The sequence below is a fragment of the Eulemur rufifrons genome, chromosome 8 (assembly GCF_041146395.1).
Source record: "Eulemur rufifrons isolate Redbay chromosome 8, OSU_ERuf_1, whole genome shotgun sequence".
Lineage (NCBI taxonomy): Eukaryota > Metazoa > Chordata > Mammalia > Primates > Lemuridae > Eulemur > Eulemur rufifrons.
Window position 1 is genome coordinate 79929731 of NC_090990.1, and position 23096 is coordinate 79952826.

At 37.3% G+C, this 23096-nt stretch overlaps 1 protein-coding gene across 4 annotated transcripts in view; it reads left to right on the forward strand.

The window, feature by feature from the left end:
* CDC14A (cell division cycle 14A) overlaps positions 1 to 23096 on the forward strand; it is a 169242-nt gene that overhangs the window by 101186 nt on the left and 44960 nt on the right. For all 4 annotated transcript variants that reach the window (XM_069478288.1, XM_069478290.1, XM_069478289.1 and 1 more), the window contains 2 exons: positions 6348 to 6578; positions 11081 to 11219. In XM_069478288.1, the coding sequence (XP_069334389.1) occupies positions 6348 to 6578; positions 11081 to 11219 (370 nt within the window). The remainder of the gene's footprint in view (positions 1 to 6347; positions 6579 to 11080; positions 11220 to 23096) is intronic.

The following is a 23096-nucleotide window of genomic DNA, read 5'->3' on the forward strand; positions in this document are numbered from 1 at the left end:
GCCATGGGCATACATATTCAGGAAAAAAAAGTAAAAGCAAGACAAAAAATAAACCTCTTAAATAAAACATGATCAGCTATGCAGGTTTTTGCATTAATACTTATTTTCTACTTATACATTTTTTTGTGTGTGTCTGCTAACGTTCCCTAGAAGACAAATAAAGATATACACAAAAGGTTTAAGAATAATTTATGGAAACACATAAAATTAAAAAATATTATTCGTGAACATAACACTCATTTTTTGCTCTGATCACAGAGGAGGAACACCAGTATTCTGAGGGAACCTGACTTGAAACCCCTGGTCTAGATTTATTCTTTTATCATCATCATCATCACCGCCAGTTATTTCTTATGAAATGTAGTTTCATTGCATATTGTTATTCATGCATTTGGATTTTATAATTTGTTTGAGTTTCCACCAATATGCTTATCATTTCATACCTGTGACATATCTAATAGGGAACTCTTCTTGAATCATGGTTTTCCTTTGTGGATGGGCAATCCAGGTCTAGAGAGTTAACAGGAGACCTCTATGATGAAGCCAGAATTAGATTATCTTATTATAAGAAAAAAAAAATCTTTTTTGCTCTGGACCTTGATTAATTAACCTCTGTCATGTTGGGTTGTTGGGAATAACATGCTGAGAATCTGAGGAAACTGCTTTCCGAGAGTTGATCTTTGAGATCAGATTGATTGAACCTGCTTTCTGTGCAAAATTATCAGACTCAGGGCCAGGAAATCTTAGGAGGGGCATTGTTTTGGTGGTGGCTTTATTGTTGGGTATTTGTTTGGCAAAGTTGAAAGAATTTGGCCATTTGGGATGCATGTATTTGACCAAGTTTTCTCAAACGGAAGTTGAGAAGTACAATTTAAAAAGTCATTTAAAATGTTTTTATACAGGTAATATGTGTTTATTCATAAAAAGAAAAGAAAATGCAGATGAACTGATAAAAATCATAAAAGTGACCTATAATTCTACCCAAGTTTACTAGTTTTATTAGTTGCTGGTAGGTGATTTTAACTTCTTCCATTGGCCTTTCTGTATTTATTTGTATGCATTTTAACTCTCAATGTATATACACATTTTATATGTGTATACACACATTAAAAAACATTTTTTAATAAAAATGAGGTCATAATTGCTGTCTTATAGCCAGCTTTTTTCTCTTAACATATCACAGACTTCTTTCCATGGCAGTAAATGCAGATCCACATTATTATTTTCCATGACTGCATTGTATATTGTTCAACCATACGATTGTGCCATAATTTTGTTAATTTGAATGAGACCTAAGTTGTTTGCAGTTTTTCATTTTTTAAAAACTGTTGTGGTTGGCATACATGTTCATACATCTTTTTGAAGCTCTAGTTTCTTTTCTAAATTCTTAGAAGTAGAATCACTAGTTAAAAGATATGCATATTTTGTATAATAATTCTTAATTGTCAAAAATCTTAAAAAAATTTTTTTGGTTCCATATTGCAATATGGGGAAAAACTTAGAGCCACCATTTGTTTACCTGCCCGGAGTGGTGCTAAACCTCTTGTACACACATCATCTATTTAATGATCAGAACCATCCTCTGGAGTAGGTGGTATTTATTTTATGGAAGAGAAGATGGAGGCTTAGAGGAGTTACAGCTAATAAGTAGCAGTGTATGGATTCAAGCATAGGGTCTATTTGATTCCAAATTCTGTGTTCTTTTTAATTTTATTATAGAGGACATACATGCTCTATAGAAAATTTAAGCAGTAAAGAGTAAAACTCTTTAAAAACTTATATAATCAAGAAATAACAACTGCTAAGATATTGCTCTCTTTTTTTCTATGCAGATATTGTGCCCTCTCATATTGAGAAAAAAAGGTCTGAAAGTGCTACTGCCTAATATTTGTCAGCTTTTATGATGTCTAGAATAATTTCATTTAAGGCTGCCCTTGATAAAATATTGATGTTTTACTGGAATTCTTAAGATCTGATAATCACTGGAAGCTTCATATTTTTTTGTAAAGGACTTTGTAAATATTTTTGAACTTAAGAAAATAATTTTGTGATGGAATTAATAAAATTGATCCAATTACAGTGAGATCTTGGTCTTGGTATTTTTTTTTTTTTTTTTTTTTTTTTTTGAGTTGAGAGGCCCTGTGTTTCCTGAGGAGGCCCAAAGTCATTTTAGGAGTTTGTTAGTAGAAAAGCTAAGATTTTAAAGGAATTAACAATCAAATAGCTGTTGCTAGGAGGTAGCAAAAGGAAGCCTTAAAATCTTGGGATCTGGGCAGAATGCATTAAAAGAGACTTAAGTGTGTGTTTTTGTCAACAGAAAACAACCAGCAGTTTCAGCCATCTTGATTCACATTCTTTTGATAGTGGTGAGAAAAGCCCTACTTTTTTTGTTAAATAATTTTGAATTGATAAATGAATGATAGCAGAATGAAACGTGTTTTGGATTTCAAATTTTCTGAAGAAAATCTCTCTTAAGGGGCAGTGTCATCTAACTTTATTTAAACACACACACCAAACATACACATACAGAGATAGATAGCTTGAGACTGGGAATCCCAACAATTTGAAATGTCAGCCTGCTCATTTAAATGAGCGAAGCCTGTGTAAGGAGTTCAGGCAGGTTGAAGCCTGACTCCATCCCTTGTGAGCTGTGTGAACTTCAGTGAGCTCCGCAACTTATCTGAGCACCAATTTTCTTGTATTAATATATCACAATGGAGGAAATACAATACCTGCACATTGCAGGTATCTAGTGAGGATTAGAAATGTTGTATGGACTGCCTTGCACAGTATCGGGTGCATATTTAGTAATAGGTGCTTATTGAATAGCAGATATTATGATTATATTTTTATCATGAACAGACCTAATTAACATTTTGTGCTTCTACATTTGCCTGCTCAATTTGCAGTTTTAGTTTTAATAATGGCTGAGTGGACTAGTTACTTGACTCTGCTGTTCTTCGGTTTCTTAACTTTCAGATGAGGGCCTGGGAAGAGAGGGATTTTAAAGTCTCTTTTAGCTCTGAAATTCTGTTTCTGTGTTTGATCAGTTCAACTCCTGGGCTCTGCTTGTGCTTCACTGATGCCAAGGCACCATCTAGTGGCCAGGTGGAGTAAGGGTCAGATGAACTCTCCATTGGCTCTGAGTAGGCTGGAGGAGTCCCACAGAAAGGTGCACAGTGCTAAAACCAGTCTCCCACAAATAGCATCCAAGTACATTGGTAACACTTACAAACAGTCCCTAATTTCCATTGTTTTTTAGTTATAACTCATTTGAAACAGTTTTAAGGATTTTTAACCTGCTCATCAACTCTAGGACTTGCAGCTCCTAATGTTCATGTCATGTTCTCTTATTTGGAGGCCTAACAGTCAAGCTGAGTCTTACTTGAAATCAGCCCCAGCAAGATGTTAGAATCTGACTTCAGGGTTCTAATGCTGGCTCTACCTCTCAATAGCTGTGTGTGCATGGCCAGTTCACTTCACAGGCATCCGTAATTGAGTAATTGCAGGGTTTACTGAGATAATTCACATGAAGCACTTAGCATAGTGCCTAGCACACAGTAAGTTCTTGATAGATGTTAGGTGCAATCATTGTCATTATTGTTATTATTTTCAATGTCCTGTTGCCATAATCGGACAATTCTGTTCAGCATTCCTTTCTGAAAAGGTGTCCATCATTTCTCTTAATAGTCTGTTTAGGTATATTAGCTATACTGCCATTTACTCCTGATGAAAATCCATATAGGAAAAGAGAGATTCTTACAGCCTTGGTTGCAGGGGGGAGGGGATAGACACCAAACCAACCATTAGCACACTGGGTGACAGGGGCCATCATGGAGGTCCAAGGTGTGCTGGGAACACAGAGGTAGATACTGTCATCAGCCTGCCACACCTAGGGAAGTCTTTGCATGTGTGTTTGTGAGCCCTTCTTCTTCCCATTTCTCATATGATAGGAAAACTATTATTTCCTCATGCGAACCATAGTCCTTTCCCCCTTTAGGCTATATATCTGTTGCTGGGAAGTAATTTGAGCGAGCAAACCAACTAAGTAAATAAACTTAATTTTTGCAAGTAGAAAAGCATGTGTTTTCTCTATATGTGTGTATAAGTTACTCTTTCTGCACAGATTTTAAATAAGCTCTGCATTATCTGTTTGCTCAAAAGCAGCATGGCCTGTGAAAATCATGTATGTGGATTGTGGATTAGTTAGGCCTGCCTTCCAAGTCTGCCTCTATCCCTTGTATGACCTTGGCCAAGTATCCCAGTTGGGGCTTTTGGCTGCAGGCAGCAGAAACAACTCTGGCAATTTAAACCAAAAAGCCATTTACTGGAATATGTTGGATAGCTCACAGACTCCAAGAGAAGTCTGGGAATGAGGCTTAGAAAATGAGCAGTATCCAAGGGAGAGAGTATATCAGCAGGGACTAGGCAGGAATACAGGCTCCACATTAGGTATTTCAAACAGAAGGAATTTAATACAAGGAATTTGTTACGAAGAAGACTAAAGTGTAAAAAGGCAGCACTGAAGAAGCCAGAATATTATGGAGAAAACAGCTAGTTCCTTTAAGGCTGGGGGAACAAAAGGGACAAAAGTGGAGTTCCCGAAACCTGGGAGCTCTGAGGAGGAGCCAGATAGCTGGTGCACTGACCTCTGAGGGGAGGGCTGCACAGCTGGTGTTTAGACTTGGGGGCTGAGGAGTGGAGACCATGCACTTACCTCAGAGGCCAGTGAGCTGGGGCCGGGAGTGCCAAACTCAGCTGGGAGCTCTGGCTGTGCCAATCTTCTGCTGCTAAAATGATGCTGCCAGGAGAACAGGAAGAAGTCCCTTCTCCCTCCTCCAGTTGCCCTTTAGTGCCCCCCCCCCCATTTTTAGAACCAACAGGAAGCCAACTAGAAATGTAGTCCAGGAAATGTAATATGTATACAGACCCCACCTCCAGCATCACAGAGCAGGGTATGAGAGGGTTGGCTTGGGGCTGAGAGAAAATAGGAAATGACCGGCATAACAAATCCAAGGCAACAGGAAATACAGACAAGGGCACGATGCAGCAACTGCCTGGTTTGCTTTCCTAGCTGCTGCTGCTGCTGCTGCTGCTGCTGCTGCTGCTGCCCTTGGAGCCCACCTTCATGAATGGATTCTGAATAAGATCAGTTTACTCACCTGGCATGCCATGAATCAGTGAACCCTGAATGGGTTACAGATGGGGCAAATCAGTATGCTGATGAATTAGTCCTCTAAACCCCTGAAGCTTCCAGGCAAGGCCTGCGGTGGCCAAAGCCCCCACTGGTCACGTTGGCTGATTGGCCCAGGCTAGGTCTGTAACCCAGCTGGTTCTGTCCCTCCCAGGAATGCTCACTTGATGGTGGGGCCACTTAAAGATAGAACGGGGTTAGAAACTGATCATCTTATCCCCCACAAAAGAGAAAATGTGCACAAAAGTTACTCTTTCTGGTTTTTTAATTAAGAATCATTTATATTTTTAATTGACAAATAAAATTCTATATTTATGGTGTACAACATATTTTGAGATATGTATTCATTGTAGAATGGCTAAGTCGAGTTTTACATATATATCACCTCACATACTTATTTTTTTGTGTGGTAAGAACACTTAAAATCTACTTTCTAAGTGACTTTCAAGTATACCATACATTGTTATTAACTGTAGTCACTATGTTGTACAGTAGATCTCTTAGACTTGTTCCTCTTGTCTAACTGAAATTTTGTATCCTTTCACCAACATCTTTCCAACAACCCCCTCTTTTAGTTTCTTAATCTGTTAAAGGGGATTAGCCATTCTTTATTTAACAGGTTGCTTTGAGTATTAGAAGAGAAATTATATGCAGTTGTGCCTTGTACATAGTAGGTGCTTAATAATCATTACTCTCAGTTGTGGGGGTTTGTACTATACATTAAACTAACATCTGGCAAAAAAGCTTTAACTGACATTATTAAGGAAAGTACTTGTCAAGTGGCGAGCAGTGGTCCAGGGGGAGGAAAATCACCAGGAATCACTGGAGGTCTCCTACTACTTCAAGAATGCCTTTGTTTTGGGGGTGGAAAGGAGTATGCTCCCAGGATTTGAATCCTAGATGTTGAGGTTTTGAACTTTAATGAGCTATTTCCAATAGTTAAGGAATTTTTTTTTAAAAAATCTCCTGTGGTGTTCACAGTTATGCAGACTGCTGCTTTTATGAACTTGCTGCAACCTTTTACTCCTTCATGAAATACGCTTTCCTCCTGAGCTCTGTTGAGATTTGTATACTTTATTGTTGAGGGTTTTGTGTTTCTGGTTATGGAAGATGAAGTGCATGCCTTTTGCTTACCGCTCCTTCCTTCCTTTAGGTTATCCTCTTCATGCCCCTGAAGCCTACTTCCCTTATTTCAAAAAGCATAACGTGACTGCAATCGTGAGGCTGAACAAAAAGATTTACGAGGCAAAGCGCTTCACAGACGCTGGCTTCGAGCACCATGACCTCTTCTTCATAGACGGCAGCACACCCAGCGACAACATCGTGCGAAGGTTCCTGAACATCTGTGAGAACACGGAAGGGGCGATCGCGGTTCACTGCAAAGGTGCGTGAGAGGCCCGGTGGTAGCTGTGCTTGTGGGAGGGGGTGAACCAAAAAACAGCAAGTAACGTAATACAAAACCAGTTAGTGCCTTAGAAAACAATGAAGTTTTTTATTTCAGAAAACTGGACTGGAACGCAAACCCATTTTAATAACTCCTTCCTAAAGTAAGGATTGCTTGGGTGTGGACCATCGGTGGTGGTGTGGCTTTCTTGATGAGACAGTTTTTCTGACCTTACTAACTTTGCATGCCCATGCTCACTGACACCATGTGCCACGATCAGGGGAAAACAGAAGCAGTGTCCTTGGGTTGGCAGGAACACCTTTAAATAGGTAAAGTTGTCAAGAGCATGGGATGTCAGTTTCCCTTTCTCTGTTTCTTTCAGAATCGCTCATCTCTCCATCCTCTGGCACCCAGGTGATAGGCGGTGCTTCTACTTTATGACCCAGCTGTCTGGACCCCCATTCCCGTCTCTGCCCTCACCTGTCCTCCCCACCTTCTGCCTCGGAGCAGAGAGTCTTCCTTGCCTGTTGCTAGGGGCAATGGCTTACTCGCTGCTGGTGTGGTCCTGCCTCTTGGGAGGAACTGAAAGACTTGGTTATGCAAATGAACCTCTGGTTTCTGGGGTGAAGGGTTTAGGGCAGGAATTGTTCAGAGTATAGAAGGTGTAGGATTTCCAGATTTAGCAAATACAAATACAGGATGCCTAGTTAAATTTCAGTGTTAGGTAAATAAGGAATACTTTTTGAAGTATGAAGTATGTCCCAAATAGTGCAGGGAACATACACTCTACTTTATCTGGCAACCCTGGGTCAGCTACTCAGAAAATATGAAATGGCATTTGCTCTAGGCTTAGTTGTTAGATTCTGAGGAGACTCAAATTCCATTCCATTCCCGATTTTTGAGTAGGGTTGAAGTTATTTTACTGGAGTCTTTGATTTCTGGGATAAGAAATCACCTTGGCCACCCTGGGATGGAGCCTCGAGTTCCTTAGGCGCAGCTTTCCAGAGCGCCGCGGGGTGGCGCTGTTGTCGTGGTTTTGTGTCTGAGAACCGGTTTCCGTCCTGTTTTATGCTAATGGTCTGGTAGGTGTTGGGGATGGTACTGTTCTTTTCATGTGCCTGGTGCTGCTCTAACTGACTTATTCAGACGCGTGTGGCTTTGGTTCTGACAGAATTAAAATGCCGTTTTGCAGGCCCTTGTTTCTATGTTTAAGATTTGAGTAGGTGGAGGTACCTTGCTGCGCGTGTGAGCAGAAATGGGAAGCTGCGCTCTCCCAGAGACCCGGAGAGATGCTAACGAGCAGCACGTGGCCCCGGAATGAGCTGAGGGCTCCTTGTGTCAGGCTTCCTCCACCCGCCTGCACTAGCTCGTCCCTCGCCCTCCCCGTTCCCGAGCGGGGCGGGGCGCCGGCTTTGCGGGACATCCTCCCTCTGGCATGGGGGTGCTGGATCTGTCAGGGAGGTGCCTCTTGCTCACGCACCTGTCATAGTGGGATGGCAGTGAGTTGGCTTGTCCCGGACGTGATTCACTGACACCCTAAGTTCGCCTTTCCATTTCATGTTAAAGATTGCCCAGGTATAGGAAAAAGCCTGCATTTCACCTATTTTAAACATCAGAACTCGAGAGCTAATGGGAATGTGGCCACTACCAACGTTTAGTAGGAGATAGTCATATCTTCTCTTTTAGAGTTTAGTTTTGTGTCATAAAAAGCAGCATTTTTCCTGAGGTTAATTTGGCTTTATTTCCTAGTCAATAAATGTTATGATTACCAGGTCATATGGTTTATCCATGGATTAACTATCCATATCTTGGATTGACAAAGGGCGAAGGAATGCAAAGATTTTATTAAAACTCAGCATCTTTCTCGGTTGTATTCCTCTCTTTAGAGACTCTGTGAAAATAAAATTCTCTGGTGTTAAACATTTTTGCTATAGATATTCTCTGTATATTCTTGACCTGTGAATGTTAACCTTTTAAGAGATATACGTATATTTATTTTAGATCCTAGAGGTTTTTATATCTTTACTTAAAATCAGAACCTTTAACACTGAGGTCAGTTCTTGCATAGGAAGGTCACATTTACACGTGGTGACATCTTTTTGAGAGTGTTATTTCAATTGTTTCCACTTGTACACACATGTAGGGTTCTTTTATAAGGATTATACCTTCGGTTTAATTACAGCTGTATTGCTTTTCATAGCATACTTATCTGCTATAGGCCTGCTAATTATTTTGACATCTGCCCTAATTAAGTCAGTTTAATTTTCTGGGAATGCAAGCAGCACTGAGCATTTTAATTGAACTAAAAAGAGGAAGGAAAGAGAATCTTATCCTATGTCAAATGAACTTGGGTAGCTGCTGAAAAGAGAATGAATATGTCATGCCTCAACATAAGGTATTTTAAAAGAGATAAACTAGAAATGAATTTGCTGGGAATGTGTGAAACCTGACAACCATTCAATACCTGCATTTCACTTTGTGGTTGATAAAAGAGATAGCTGTGAATTCTTGAAATTTTCTACCACAAATAATAATCTAAAATACAGCAACATTGTGATATTCCAGGATGTGATTATCGATGTTCTATAGGGATTTCAAAAAATGCCTAGAACTGTAAAGCAATTGGTGTTTGACTTGGTATAAATAGAACACTTTTCGACATCTTGTCATGCTGTGCCAGGGAGCCCTTTAATTACAAATGCTTTAAAAATTTTGTTAAAGTTTTTATAGAAACTTAGTGAAATGTTCCTATTCTGTTCAATTGTGGTAAGAGCTCCTAACTATTGAATGCTAAGTACGTTCTTTTTATAGATCTAAATTATAGACTCTTTTTAAAAGGGGGAAGCAACTTTAGTTTCAGAGAAATTTGAAAATTTTCTGCATCTCTTTTTTGGTTGTGAGTATAACTAGGAGCCTGAGTGAGGGAGGCAGACAGCTCCTTGCACGAGGAGGGAGCAGTGAGAGACTGTTGTCTACATAAAGAAGGCCGTCCTCTCTCCAGACAGAGACCCCAGTCAGTGACTTGAAGGAAGGACTCTGGAAACCAGCTGGGCTCTGGCTCTTCTTCCAGGACATTCAGCTGTGTTTTATCTACATGGGTTACCTACAGTATTGTCAGATAACCTGAGGAATTAACAGCTGTAGGCACTGGCTGAAACAGAAAAGTCAATTAATCTTAACTCTGGCCACTAAAGGAAGCGCTCACTGAGACTGTGATTAAACCTCACTCTTCTCTAAAGAATGTTGATGTTTGATCTGGGGCAAAAGGCACTTCAGGTGAAAACAGTACACACACACTCCCCTCATCTAATAAAACAGTGTATATATACTTCTTAAAAAGGAAGGGTTACTGGGAGGGAAATGTCGGGCATCTGTAGACATGAACTTGATTTTCATTTCATTTGCATTTTTGATATGTATTGCTAATCCAAGCAATATTGCCCCCAAGGAAGCCAAATTGTTTTTTGGGAGGATGAAAACCTTTTTCTTTTTCTGTATAAAGCCCAGATTTACATCCAGTACATAAAGAGATATGCAGTATATCTGTGGCAGTAAAATTTCATGGAGGACAATTAGGAAAAAAAAAATCTTAAGAGGCTCCTGGGGGAGCAATAATGTAAAGAAGGTTGAGGAACACCGATTCAAAGACGTACCTTTCTCACATTTAAAAATTTCTGAAATTAGGATGGATCTTAAAATTGATAGCATGTTATAGTTTAATTTCATAGTAGAACTTAAATAGTGGTATATGTTACACCATTAGACAACATGATGGTGTCTTAAATTGGCTGAAATACTGTGTGTTTCAAAGTACTGGGGCGATCAGAGAAAATTCTCTTTATTATTTGACCAAAGAAAGCTGAAAAAAAGGACCCCTCAAAAGTAGAAGATTCTTAAACATGTCAAAAGGGAAGTCATCATCTTTGCCCTATTTACTTTTCCTTTAAATATATATATATTTTAAAAATAATAAAAAATATATTTTTTACATTTTTCCGCTCTATTTCCTTTTCTAACAAAATGTTTTCATGGGTGAAATTGGCATTGTACCAGATCCCTAGGTCAGAAATGTGAGTCGTCTTTCACTTTCCCTGTGACCCAGTCCTAATGGATTTCTAATTCAGCTCTTTCTCCTTATTACCGCAGCCCACCCTCATCCCACCCCTTTCCTACCCTCCTCCCAGCTCCTTTCAGCCACCTTGCTCTCCTGCCCCTGCTTCCGTCTCTCGCCTCTGGCCTTTCCCATACAGCTGGGATGCTGCTGCCAGACCCCTTGGCTTTCATCATGTCACTTTCTTGCCTCCAAATCTATGACAGCTTCATTTTGTCCTTTCCATTGTTTAAGGAAAAAGACAAATTTTTACAAGATAGCAGTTTATGTTTATTAGCTATTGATAATATCATTACACTTGACTCCAGTGTAATTTCTGGTTTGATTTCGGTGTTTTTGAGGGTGCATTTGTTGTACTTTGTATTTCTCATTCTGTTTCCCTCTCTTACAGCGGGTCTTGGAAGAACAGGGACATTGATCGCCTGTTATGTCATGAAACACTACAGGTTTACACATGCTGAAATAATTGCTTGGATCAGAATCTGCCGGCCGGGCTCCATTATAGGACCCCAGCAGCACTTCCTGGAAGAGTAAGTCTGTTGGCCCCATTAGCACGTTACATCCTGTTCCTGATCCTTTCTACTCCTGTTCCCTGGGTTGTGGACCCTGTCAAGCCTGTGGTTATAAAATGGCTGCATTGTTAGAGAAGCGCGTGCCTTGAATAGAATATTGTTGATTTGACAGCTAATGCATTCTAACTTTGTACCTTTTATATCTCTTAGATCAGGTGAGAGTGAGAAGAAAATCACAGAGCCATCTCTGCCTACCCTTTTTCTGTCATTTTCTATGTGTGATCTGGCTACAGTGCAATTTTCTTATGTCATCCCACTTGGCACTTTTCATTCTTTTCTTTTGTTTGCATGTCTAAAAGCAGAACGGAAAAAAAACACAACTAAGGTCAGTCAGTGATTTTGGTGAGATTGCTGCTCTCCTGACAACTAACTGAGCTGCTAATGCAGCTAGAACTTGGTAATGCACCCAAGAAGTTCCCAGGGAAGGAAAAACAAGAGAACTGGCCCTGCTAGTTCTAACTAGCTTTTTGACCATTATTTAGAAGAATACTTATAAATTCATCCATTTACTCATTCATTCATTTACATACTCATTCATTCATTACCTTTCTCTCTCATCCCCAGTCCATGATATGGAGAGATTTAACCCATAAGGACACAGTCCTTTCTGGTCCTGCTTTCTCCTTAAGCTATTAGAACTTGTTATCACTTTACTCATTAATAAAATTAGCACTAGTTGATATAGGTTTGGCTCTAAAATGTTATCAATTAGTGATATACTGAAACTTCAATTTTTTTCTTTTTATGCTGAGATGGCTCTATTTTGATTAGAATTCTTTTCCATATAATTATTCCTTTCCAATTTAAATCATTTTAAGTTTAAAGAAACAATGATCATGAATTTTATGGAAATTCATGTGAGATGCAAATAAAATTAATTCTGTTATTTTAGAGCTTTATTCTTGATCAGATTCTTAGCCAGTGGTTTCCTCTATTTTGCATTTTGTATGCCCGTAGCATGGAGCTTTGTGCTGTGTACCTTCCAGATCCTTGTTTTACTAATTGCTTACTAAAGTTAGATAAATGGCCTTAGGGTTAAAAAACAATTTCTAAGCCTAGTTCTTTAAGCCATTTAATCAACCTCTTAAAATTATTGCTTGGAAGAGTGTTCGTTCAATAGTTACCCCTCGAATATTCACCTTGACCAGGCACTCTGCTAGGTGCAGCTCACAAGGTGAGACGTGGCAGAGAATACCAGTGGCCAAGGTCACTTAGTTTTCTCAGGGTGTCAGATACCACAGCCCACCCATATCATGCCTGTTCATTCCTTCTACCTCCCTCCTGTGCCCCTTCTCTCTGCTGTCTCTCAGAATAATACGGAGGAAATTAGGGTTATGAGGCAAAGGCACACTAGGTTGAAGAAAGGTTTTTTTTTTTTTAACTTGTAGATACTTAAGCTATAAAATTTAGGAAATTTCCTTAGGTGTGTGTCAATACCATAGTTTTCCAAGTACTTGTCTGAGGTGTAGGAATAACTTATTTGTATAACTACAGGAGTAAAATAAATCGTAATGCTTAGATTAGAACCTTCCTGAAAGCAGTTTTTTTGTTTGGTTGTTTAGACACTATGCTTTTCTTTATATTTTGCCATGTTTCTTATAGAGCCTGCATGGAAAAATTCCTGTGTTGCTCATGGGCTTTCCCAGGCTTTATTAGATCACTTCCTTCAGGGTAATGGTCTATGGCCCATTCTGCTTTATGCCTCCGCGTGGCACCAGAGGTATTAATAGTATTTTGCTGGACCTGTTGTTCCTTTGTTCTCTCCTTCTCTTTGCCCTCTCCTCTCATGTTTTTCCCTTCCAAGCCTGTGTCTTGATGTACCCCATGGCAGAAGGCATTGCTGAGTGCACTATTCATCCAACAGATATTTGTTGGGTGTGCTATGAAAAGTGTGATAGAAACCAAGGAGGGGATGACTGGTGGGGATGGGAGAGGTCTTTGGATTGAGTGGTCAAGGAGGGCTTCTCTAAGGAGAGCTGAGACCTAAATGGCAATGAGGAGCCAGTCCTGTCAAAACCTGAATTGTGCCCCATGCAGGGGACACATGAAGGTCCTGAAATGGGAAAAAATTTACCATTTTAAAGCTCAGAAAGAAAACTAGTGTGGATGGAATATAGGCCAGGAGTGGGTGGCTTGAGAGGTAGGCTCAGAGAATTTTCACAAAGCCAATATACCATGTAACCTCCCTTAGATACAGAAATAGAATATTACCAGCACCTGGAAGCCCCTCCTTTGTCTTCTTCCATTCAGTACCCAGTTCTTCCACCAAAGTAACCATTACTCTGACTTCTGACACCATAGATGAGTTTGCTTGTTTTTGAACCGTATATAAATGGAACCATACAGTATATATGTCTAGCTTCTTTTACCTCTCATTATCTTTGCTGTTGTGTATAGCAATAGCTTGTTCATTTTCATTGCTGTGTAACATTTCATTGTTTGAATATATGACATTTTAGTTCTGCTGTTGGTGGATATTTAGGTTGTTTCCAGTTTTTGGCTTATTCATGTCTTTTGGTACACTTACCGGTTAGAGGTATACCTTGAGTGAAACAGTTGGGTATGTGTGCTTTTAGCGTTAACAGGTACAATTAAAAGGTTTTCCAAAGTAGGTACACCTGTGTATGTTCTCATCAGAACTGGTTAATCAGTCTTTTAATTTCAAGTCATTAGATTTTTTTGGTAATGATAATTTGCTTTGTAGTTTTAATTTGCGTTTTCTCTGATGACTAATGAGGTTGAATAGCTTTTCATTTATTTATTGGCCATTTGCATATTCTCTTTTATGAAGTATCTTTTCATGTTTCTTGCATATTTTTCTATCAGATTGTCTTTTTATTGTTGATTTATAGACGTCTAAATATTCTGTGGCTATAAATACAGTGTCCATTATGTTAACGCAAATACATTCTCTTGCTCTTGTGGTTTGCATTTTCACTCTCTTAGTAGTGTCTTTTTGAACAGAATTTTACAGTTTCACTGCAGTCTAGTTTCATTAATCTTTCCCTTATAGGTAATGCTTTCTGTGTACTACCTAAGGTATCACGGTCAACTCCAAAGTATGAATATATTATTTTATGTTATGTCCCAGAAGCTTTATTTATTTTTCTATCACATTTACATCAATAATTCATCAGGAATTACTTTTAAAAAATATGTTGTGAGATAGGAGCCAAGGTTGTTTTTTTTTCCCCTTGTGGATATCCAGTTGACACAGCAGAATTTATTGAAAAGGCCATTTCCCATTGCTCTAAAGTGTCACCTTTATCATAAATCAAGTGTGTGTATATATGTGAGTTTGTTTCTAGACTCTGTATTCCATTGTGTTGGTTAATTTGTCTGTCTTGACACCAGTACTTCAATGTCATAATTGCACTTCTAAACTAAGTCAATATCTGGGAGTTTAAATCCTTCAGCTTTGATTTTAAGAAAATCTGTGTCTCTTTTTTTTTATCTATCTACTTATTGATTTATTTATTTTTTCTGTGTAAAGATGTTGTATATTTCTACTTGAAGTTATTGGATGCATTATATTAATAAATGGTATAATCTTTTAGGTTTTATTTTCTGATTGTTTGAGGCTGGTATATAGAATTCATTTCCTGCCCTGATGCTTTCTAGCCATCTCCCCTGGAAAGTTTGTTTCACACGCTTTTCTCTAACCATTCTAAATATAACCTCATACCTTCTCCTAAGCTGCATGTTATGGCAAAAATGGTTTTCCTTTTGCCCTTGTTATATTGCTCTTGCTTGTTGATAAAAGCCTATGTTTCTGTTACATGCAAACCATTTAGAAGAGAAGGACAGAGTTTATTCCTGGTCCAGCCTTCTTTCAACATGCATCCCTAAGTTCCTAATGAAACACCTTTTAAATAGTTATTTCCCATCTTAACCTTTGCTTTTTTAATTGTCTGTAGGTTTCAAGTTTTTCTCAGTGGTCTTTAATGTACCTGACCCTGTTCATATCACTCTTTGGCTACCTTTGAGATTAGTCTCACAGGTGGTGGGGATCCCTCCTTTCTTCCCTCCTGCCCTTCCTCCTTTTCTTCCTTCCTTCCACAAATATTTGTTGAAAGCCACTATGTGTTAGGTAGTGTTCTAAGAACTTGAGAAGTTGCAGTAAAAGTAAAAAATTAATTTCTGACCCATGGAGCTCACATATGAGAGAGAAAGAGAGAGAGAGAGAGAGAGGAGAAAAGAGAAAGTATTAATAGAAATGAATAAATTTTATAGTTTCTCTGATGATGACGGGTACTATGCAGAAAAATAAAATAAAGCAGAGAAGAATAAGGGGTGGAGGAGAAGGCAGTTTTAAATATGTGGTGCTGAGGGGGCTTATTGAACAGGCATTTGAGCAAAGATCTTTAGAAGTGAGAGCAAATCAGGTGGGTAACTAAAAAAATTTTGATTGCTTTTATTTTTCCCTTTTTTACTGACAAAAAATTGTATACATTTATTATGTATAACATGATCTTAAGTATATATATACGTATGTAGTGGAATAGCTAAATCAAGCTAATTAACGTATGTATTACCTCACATACTTATTTTTTGTGTGTGAAATGCTTAAAATCTACTCCTAACAATTTTCAAGTATACATTATTAACTATAGTCATCATGTTGTACAATAAATCTCCTGAAGTTATTTCTCCTGTCTAACAGAAATTTTTTATTCTCTGACCAACATCTCAATTCAACCCCCCTCGTCCCCCCTTCCCTAGCCTCTGGTAATCTCCATTCTACTCTCTACTTCTATGAGACCGACTTTTTCAGATGCTACACGTAAGTGAGATTGTGTGGTGTTTGTCTTTCTGTGCCTAGCTTATTTCATTCACTTAGCATAATGTCCTCCAGGTTCATCCATGTTGTTGCAAATGACCAGATTTCCTTTTCATAAAAGGCTGAATAGTATTCCACTGTGTATATATACCACATTTTCTTTATCCATTTGTCCAGAGATAGACACTTTGGTTGATTCCATATCTGGGCTCTTGTGAATAGTGCTGCAGTGAACCTGATAGTGCAGATATGTCTTTGACATAGTGATTTCGTTTCTTTTGAATATATACTCAGTAGTGGGATTGCTGAATCATATGGTATTTTTTTTTAATTTATAATTTTTTGAGGAACCTCCATACTATTTTCCATGATGGCTGTACTAATTTACATTTCTCACATGGATAATTTAGAGAAGGTTTCACACTAAGGGAACAACAAGTGCTGCAAGTCTGAATGGGAATGTGCAGGAGGCCACTGTGGCCCAAAGGGAGAGCAATAGGAGGGGAGGGCCAGCAAGTGACAGGGGCAGATCATTCAATCTTGTAGGCTTTTGTGAGGACTTTGGCTTTTGAGAGAAGTCAGTGGAGGGTTTTGAACACAGGAGTGATGTGGTGTGATTCATATATATTTTAAGTAAAATTTTTATTTTGAGATAATTTTAGATTAACATGCAGTTGTAAGAAATAATACAGAGTGATACCACATACCCTTTACCCACTTTCTCCAAATGCAACATCTTGCAGAACTATAGTAGAATATCACAACCAGGACATTGACATTGATACAATCAAGATACAGACCATCTCCATCACTACCAGGATCCCTTGTATTGCCTTTTTATAGCCACACTCACTTCCCTCCCATCCCCATCCCCTCTTTAACTCCTGACAACTGCTAATCTGTTCTTCCTTTTTTAATCTTATTTCAAGAATGCTGTATAGATGCAGTCCTAGAGAATATAACCTTTGGGCTTGGCATTTCTCACTCAGTATAATTCTCTGGAGATTCATCCTGGTTGTTGCATGTATCAATTGTTTGGTTTTTTTTTTTTTATGGCTGAGTAGTATTTCAAAATGTAGATGTTTGTATATAAGTTTTTATGTGAACATAAATTTTCATTTCTCTGGGATAAGTACCTGAGAATGTAATAGCTGGGTCATATGGTACATGTTTAGTTTTTAAAAAAAACTGTCAAACTATTCTCCAGACTGACTGTATCATTTTATATTCTTACCAGCAATATATGAGTAATAAAGGTGTTTTTTTTTCATGTTTGTTAGCATTTAGTGGCGTTATTATGTTTTATCTTAGCCATTCTGATAATGATATCTTATTGTGGTTTTAATTTGCATTTTTCTCAAAAGTAATAATGTTGAGCAACTTTTCATGTACTTATTCACCATTTGGATATCATTTTGCAGGAGTTTCTGTTCAAATTGTCCATTTTTTATTGAGTTGTTTTCATGCTATTGAGTTTTAAGAGTTCTTTATATATTCTAGTACTAGTCCTTTGATAAATGTTTTGCAATTTTTTTCAGTCTATAAATTGTCTTTTCATCTTCTTAACAGGGTCTTTTGTACAGCAAAAGTTTTAAATTTTGATGAATTCCAATTTATCAGTTTTTCCTTTTTTAGATCGTGTCTTTAATAGTCCAAGACTCTTTGCTTAGCCCTAGATGCCAAAGATTTCTCATATTTTTATTATAAAAAGTACATAATTTGTGTTTACATTTAAGTCTGTGATGGATTTTGCATTTTTTGGTGTGTGAGATTTGGGTAAATGAATTTTTTTTGGTCTATGAATATCCAGTTGCTTCAGCACCATTTATTGAAAACGCAATCTTGTCTCTATTGAATTGCTTTTATGGCATGATCGAATATCAGTTGGGTATATTTGTGTGTATCTATTTCTTTGTTCTCTATTCTGTTCCATTGATCCATGTGTCTCTCCTTTCTCCAATACGACATTCTCTTGATTACTGAATGTGTGTGGTGAGCTTTAATATCACAAGAGTGATTCCTTCCACGTTCTCCTTTTTTAACAAATTTATCTTAGCAATGCTACTTCCTTTTCCTTTTGATGTAAGTTTTAGAATAATTTTGTCTATATCTACAAATAATCTTGCTGGGATTTTGACAGAAAATGTGTTAAACCCCTGTAGCAGTTTGGGGAGAATTGAAATCTTTACTGTTGTTGAGTCTTGTAATTTATAAACACAATGTGTTTCTCCATTTATTTAGATCTTTGATTTCTTTCATCAGCATTGTATAGTTTTCCGGACATAAGTCCCTTTTTTAATTAGGTTTACACCTAAGTACTTAATTTTTTTGAGTGATTACAAATAGTCTTTATATTTTTAATTTTGATGTCCATATGTTCATTGCCAGTATGTATAAATACAATTGTATGGATAAATACAATTCTATGCTTACTCTGTATCCTGAAATCTAGGAGTTTTGTGTGTGTGTGTGCACAAATTCTTGGAAATTGCTGTGTATATAATTATGTCATCCACAAATAGGACAGTTTTATTTCATTTCCAATCTGTATGCATTTTATTTCCTTTTCTTCCCTTTTTGCACAGCCTAAAACTTTCACACTGTACTGAGTAAGAGTGACAAAAACATACATCCTTGTCTTGCTTCCCATCTTGGGGGAAAAGCATCTAGGCATTCACCATTAAGTGTAATGCTAATTGGAGGTTTTCTGTAGATGTTCATTATGAAGTTGAGGAAGTTCACCCCTATTTCTATTTTTTCTGAGGGTTCTTATCATGAGTGTATGTTGCATCTTGTCAAATGCTTTTTCTGTATTGATTGATATGATCATGTGATTTTCTGTTAATATGGTGGATTACATTGATTGTTTTTCATGTATTGAATGAACCTCGCATCTCTGGAATAAACCTTACTTGGTTATGGTGTGTAATTGTTTTTATATATTGCTAAATTCTGTTTGATCATATTTTGTCAAAGATTTTTTATGTCTATATTCATAAGTGATATTGGTGTGTAGTTTTTTGGTGCTGTTTTTGCCTGGGTTTTGTGTCAGAGTAATACTACCTTCATAAAATGAATTGGGAGTTGTTCTCTCGTCTATTTTCCAGAAGATTGTATAGAACTAGTGTTAATTCTTTAAATGGTAGAATTCTCCAGTGAAACTCTTTGTGCTTAAGGATTTCTTTTTTGGGAGTTTTTAAATTATAAATGTACTTTCCTTAATAGATATAGGGCTATGTAAACATTCTGCTTCTATTGGGTGAGTTATAGCAGTTTGTATGAATATTTTTTAAGAACTTAACCCATTTCATCTAAATTGCCAAATTTATTCCTTTATGTTTACAGGGTCTATAGTGATATTCTTGGATTCATTTCTGATATTAGTAATTTATGTCTTTTCTCTTTTTTTGGCAGTATTGCTAGAAGTTTGTCAGTTTTATTGATCTTTTCAAATAACCAGCTCTTTGTTTCATTGATTTTCTCTCTATATTTTTTGTTTGTTTTAAATTTCATTTATTTGTGTTTTTATATTTATTATTTCCTTCTGCTTGCTTTGAGTTTATTTTGTTCTCCTCTTTCTAGGATCTTGAGGTAGGAGCTTAGATTATTGATTTGAGACTTTCAAGTTCTATTCTAATTTTTGCATTTAGTGCTACACATTTCTCTCTTGTAGCCTTGCTCCACAAATTTTGATTTCATTGTATTTTGATTTTCATTCAGTTCAATTTTTTAAAAATTTCCCTGAGACAAACTTTTTTGACCCATGGATTTTTTTTTAATTTCCCTGAGACAATTTTTTTGACCCATGGATTATTTTGAATTGTGGTATTTAGTTTCCAAGTGTTTGGAGATTTTCCTGTTATTATTGTTATTGATTTTTAGTTTGACTCCATTGTGGTTAGAGAACATACACTGTATGATTTCAGTCATTTTAAATTTGTTGAAGTTTGTTTTATGGCCTAAGAAATAGTCTATCTCGGTATATGTCCCATAGACACTTGAAAAGGATGTATATTCTCCTGTTGTTGGGTGGAGTGTTGTATAAATATTGATTTGATTCTGTTGGTTGATGGTGTTGTTGAGTTGTTGAATCCTTGATGATATTCTGTCTAGTTGTTCTGTCAATTATGAAGAGGGGTTTTGCAGTCTCCAACTGTAATTATGAATTTGTCTATTTCTCCTTTTGATTCTATCAGGTTTTGCTTCATGTATTTCATAGCTCTGTTATTTGGTGCATATATGTAGGATTGCTATGTCTTCTTGGTGGATTAACCCTTTTATCATTATATCATGTATCTCTCTATCCCTGGTCATTTTCAATGCTCCGAAGTCCACTTTATTTGTTATTCCTATAGCTAGTCCTGCTTTCCGTTGATTAATGTTTGCATAATATTTCTTTTTATATCTTTGGATTTTCAGTTTGCCTATATCATTATCTTTGTAGACAGCATATAGTTGGAGCATAGTTTTAAATCCACTCACTTAATTTCTGTTTTTTAATTGGTATATTTAGATCATTACATTTAATGTAATTATTGGTATGTTGGGGCTTAATTCTGCCATTTGATTTTTTTGTTTTCTGTCTATTCTGTTTTTTTCCTGTAGTCCTGTGTCTTACTTGAACATTTTCTAGAATTCCATTTTTGATATATCTATAGTGATTTTGAGCATATCTCTTTGTGTGTGTGTTGTATATATAACTTATTAGAGTTTAAAATACTGTCATTTTACCAATTTGAGTGAAATATAAAACCTTACTTCCCTTTATATCCCTTTACCCTCCCCATTTATAATGTAATTGTCCTAAATATTTTATTAATGAACATTTAAAACGGCAACAGTGTTAAAATTTTTGCCACAACCATCAAACATCATTTTGAAAGTTAAAAGGGGAAGAAAAAGTCTATTTCATTTACCTATAGTATCGCATACTGTAATCTTCCTTCGTAATATTCCAAGGTTCTTTCCCTTATCATTTCCTTTCTCTTTAGAGAACTTCCTCTAGTGATTCTTTTGTAGTAGATTTGCTGGCAACAAATTGTTTTCATTCTCTTTCATCTAAGAATGTCTTGATTTCCCTTCATTCTTGAAAGATATTTTTGCTGAATTCCCATGGGTTGACAGTTCTTTTCTTTCATCGTTTAAAAACTTTTATGTCACTTCCCTCTGTGCTCCATGGTTTCTGATGAGAAATCTGCTGCTGCTGAAAGTTTTCCCCCCATAGGTATGGAGTCATTTCTTTTTTATTGCTTTCATGGTTTTTCCTTTGTGTTTAGTATTTTGGCTATATGGGTCTTGGTGTGGATTCTTTGGGATTACTGTTTTTTGAGGTTTACACAGCTTCTTGAATGTTTAGATGTATGTCTTGTCAAATTTGGAAAGTTTTCAGCTATTATTTCTTTAAATAGTTTTTAACTTTGCCCTCTTTCTCCTCTCCTTCTGGAACTCTGTTAATATGAATGTTAGATTTTTTGTTATAATCTCACGTGTCCCTGAGGCTGTGTTCATCATTTTATTTTCAATGTATTGTCTCTTTGTTATTTAGATTGGGTAATTTCTATTGCTCTATTTTCCAGTTCATTGATTCTCTCTCTCCTACTTGTTCTGCTGTTTAGCTCACTTACTGCATTTTAAATATTTTAAATAAAATCATTGTGTTTTTCCATTCTAAAATTTTGATTTGGTTTTTCTTTGTATCTTCTATTTCTTTGCTGAAATCTTCTATTTTGTCAGTTATTTCATGTGTGTTTCATGGCTACTTTAAAATCTTTGTCATGCAATATATCTCTGTCTCATCTTGGTGTTGGCACTTACTGATTGTCTTCTTTTCATTTAGTCAATGTCAATGTCAGAAAATGTCAACCTGTATATTTAACTAGTATACTGTGACTCTGGATCTTAATTAAACACTGTTCCAGCAGGGGAAAGTGGTGGGAGGGGGAGAGTGAATGTTGCCACCTTACTACTACCAGATGGAGGCAGAAGTCCAGGTTCCCCACTCAGCCTCTGTTGATACCTGAGGTCAGGGTACTACTTATTACTGCTGGGTGGAGGTAGGAGCTCCAGCTTCCCCACGTGGTCTCTACTGACATTGTGGTGGGATGGCCTTGTTACTGAAGGGTGGTTGTGAAAGTCTTACTCTTTGCTAGGTTCCTCTGACATTATTCCAGCTGGTAGGGAAGGGGTGCCTCCCACTGCCTGGTTGGGGTGGAAGTGGTGAATGGGGCCAGGCCTCATTACCTGGCTTTCTACTCAGCCTTCTTTGACACTTCTCTGGGGAGGGAGAGAGGGAGTAGAGGTGCCTCCTTACAGCCTGGCAGGGGTGGAAATCTAGGGTCCCCTCTCAGCCTTTGCTGGCTTAATGGGATAGGGCCATAGTCTCCCTCTCTGCTCCCTCCCCCTGCCCCATGGTGTTTGGCTAGAGTAGAACATTTATTGTCTAATAGTTTTCTGTCTTACTAGGATACCATTTTTCTGGTCCTTTGACTAGAGAGAGCAAGCTTTTCTTGAGGCTTCAAAAAAAAAAATCAGTTCTGTTGGCATTTCTGGATTTCCACCTTCTTCAGCTCCAAGACCAGAATATGCAAGGCAAAAAAAAAAAAAAAAAAAAAAACCCAAGAAACTCACCACCATGTTGTTACTTGGGTCTCCAGTTCTAATCAGTCTTCCTTCTCTTTATTTTTCAGAGTCTCCTTATGTTTGTTTTATATATAAAATATAGGATTTTAAATTTTACTTAGAATAGGGAAAAGTGTATCTATTTCATTTCCTGGAAATGGTGTTGTTGCCTTATGTTTTAAGATAATTAGTCTGGCTATAATTTGCAGCATGGAATCTGCTGTGGTAGGCTGAAAAATGTCCCCCACATATGTGCATATTATAATTTCTGTGAATGTTACTGTATATGGAAAAAGGGACTTTGCAGAAGTGATTAGGTTACGGATCATGATGTGGGGAGATTATCCTGGATTATTTGGGTAGACCCAGTATGTCACAAAGTCCTTATAAGAGGGACACAGGAAGAGGTGAAGGCAATATAACAGAAACAGAGATTG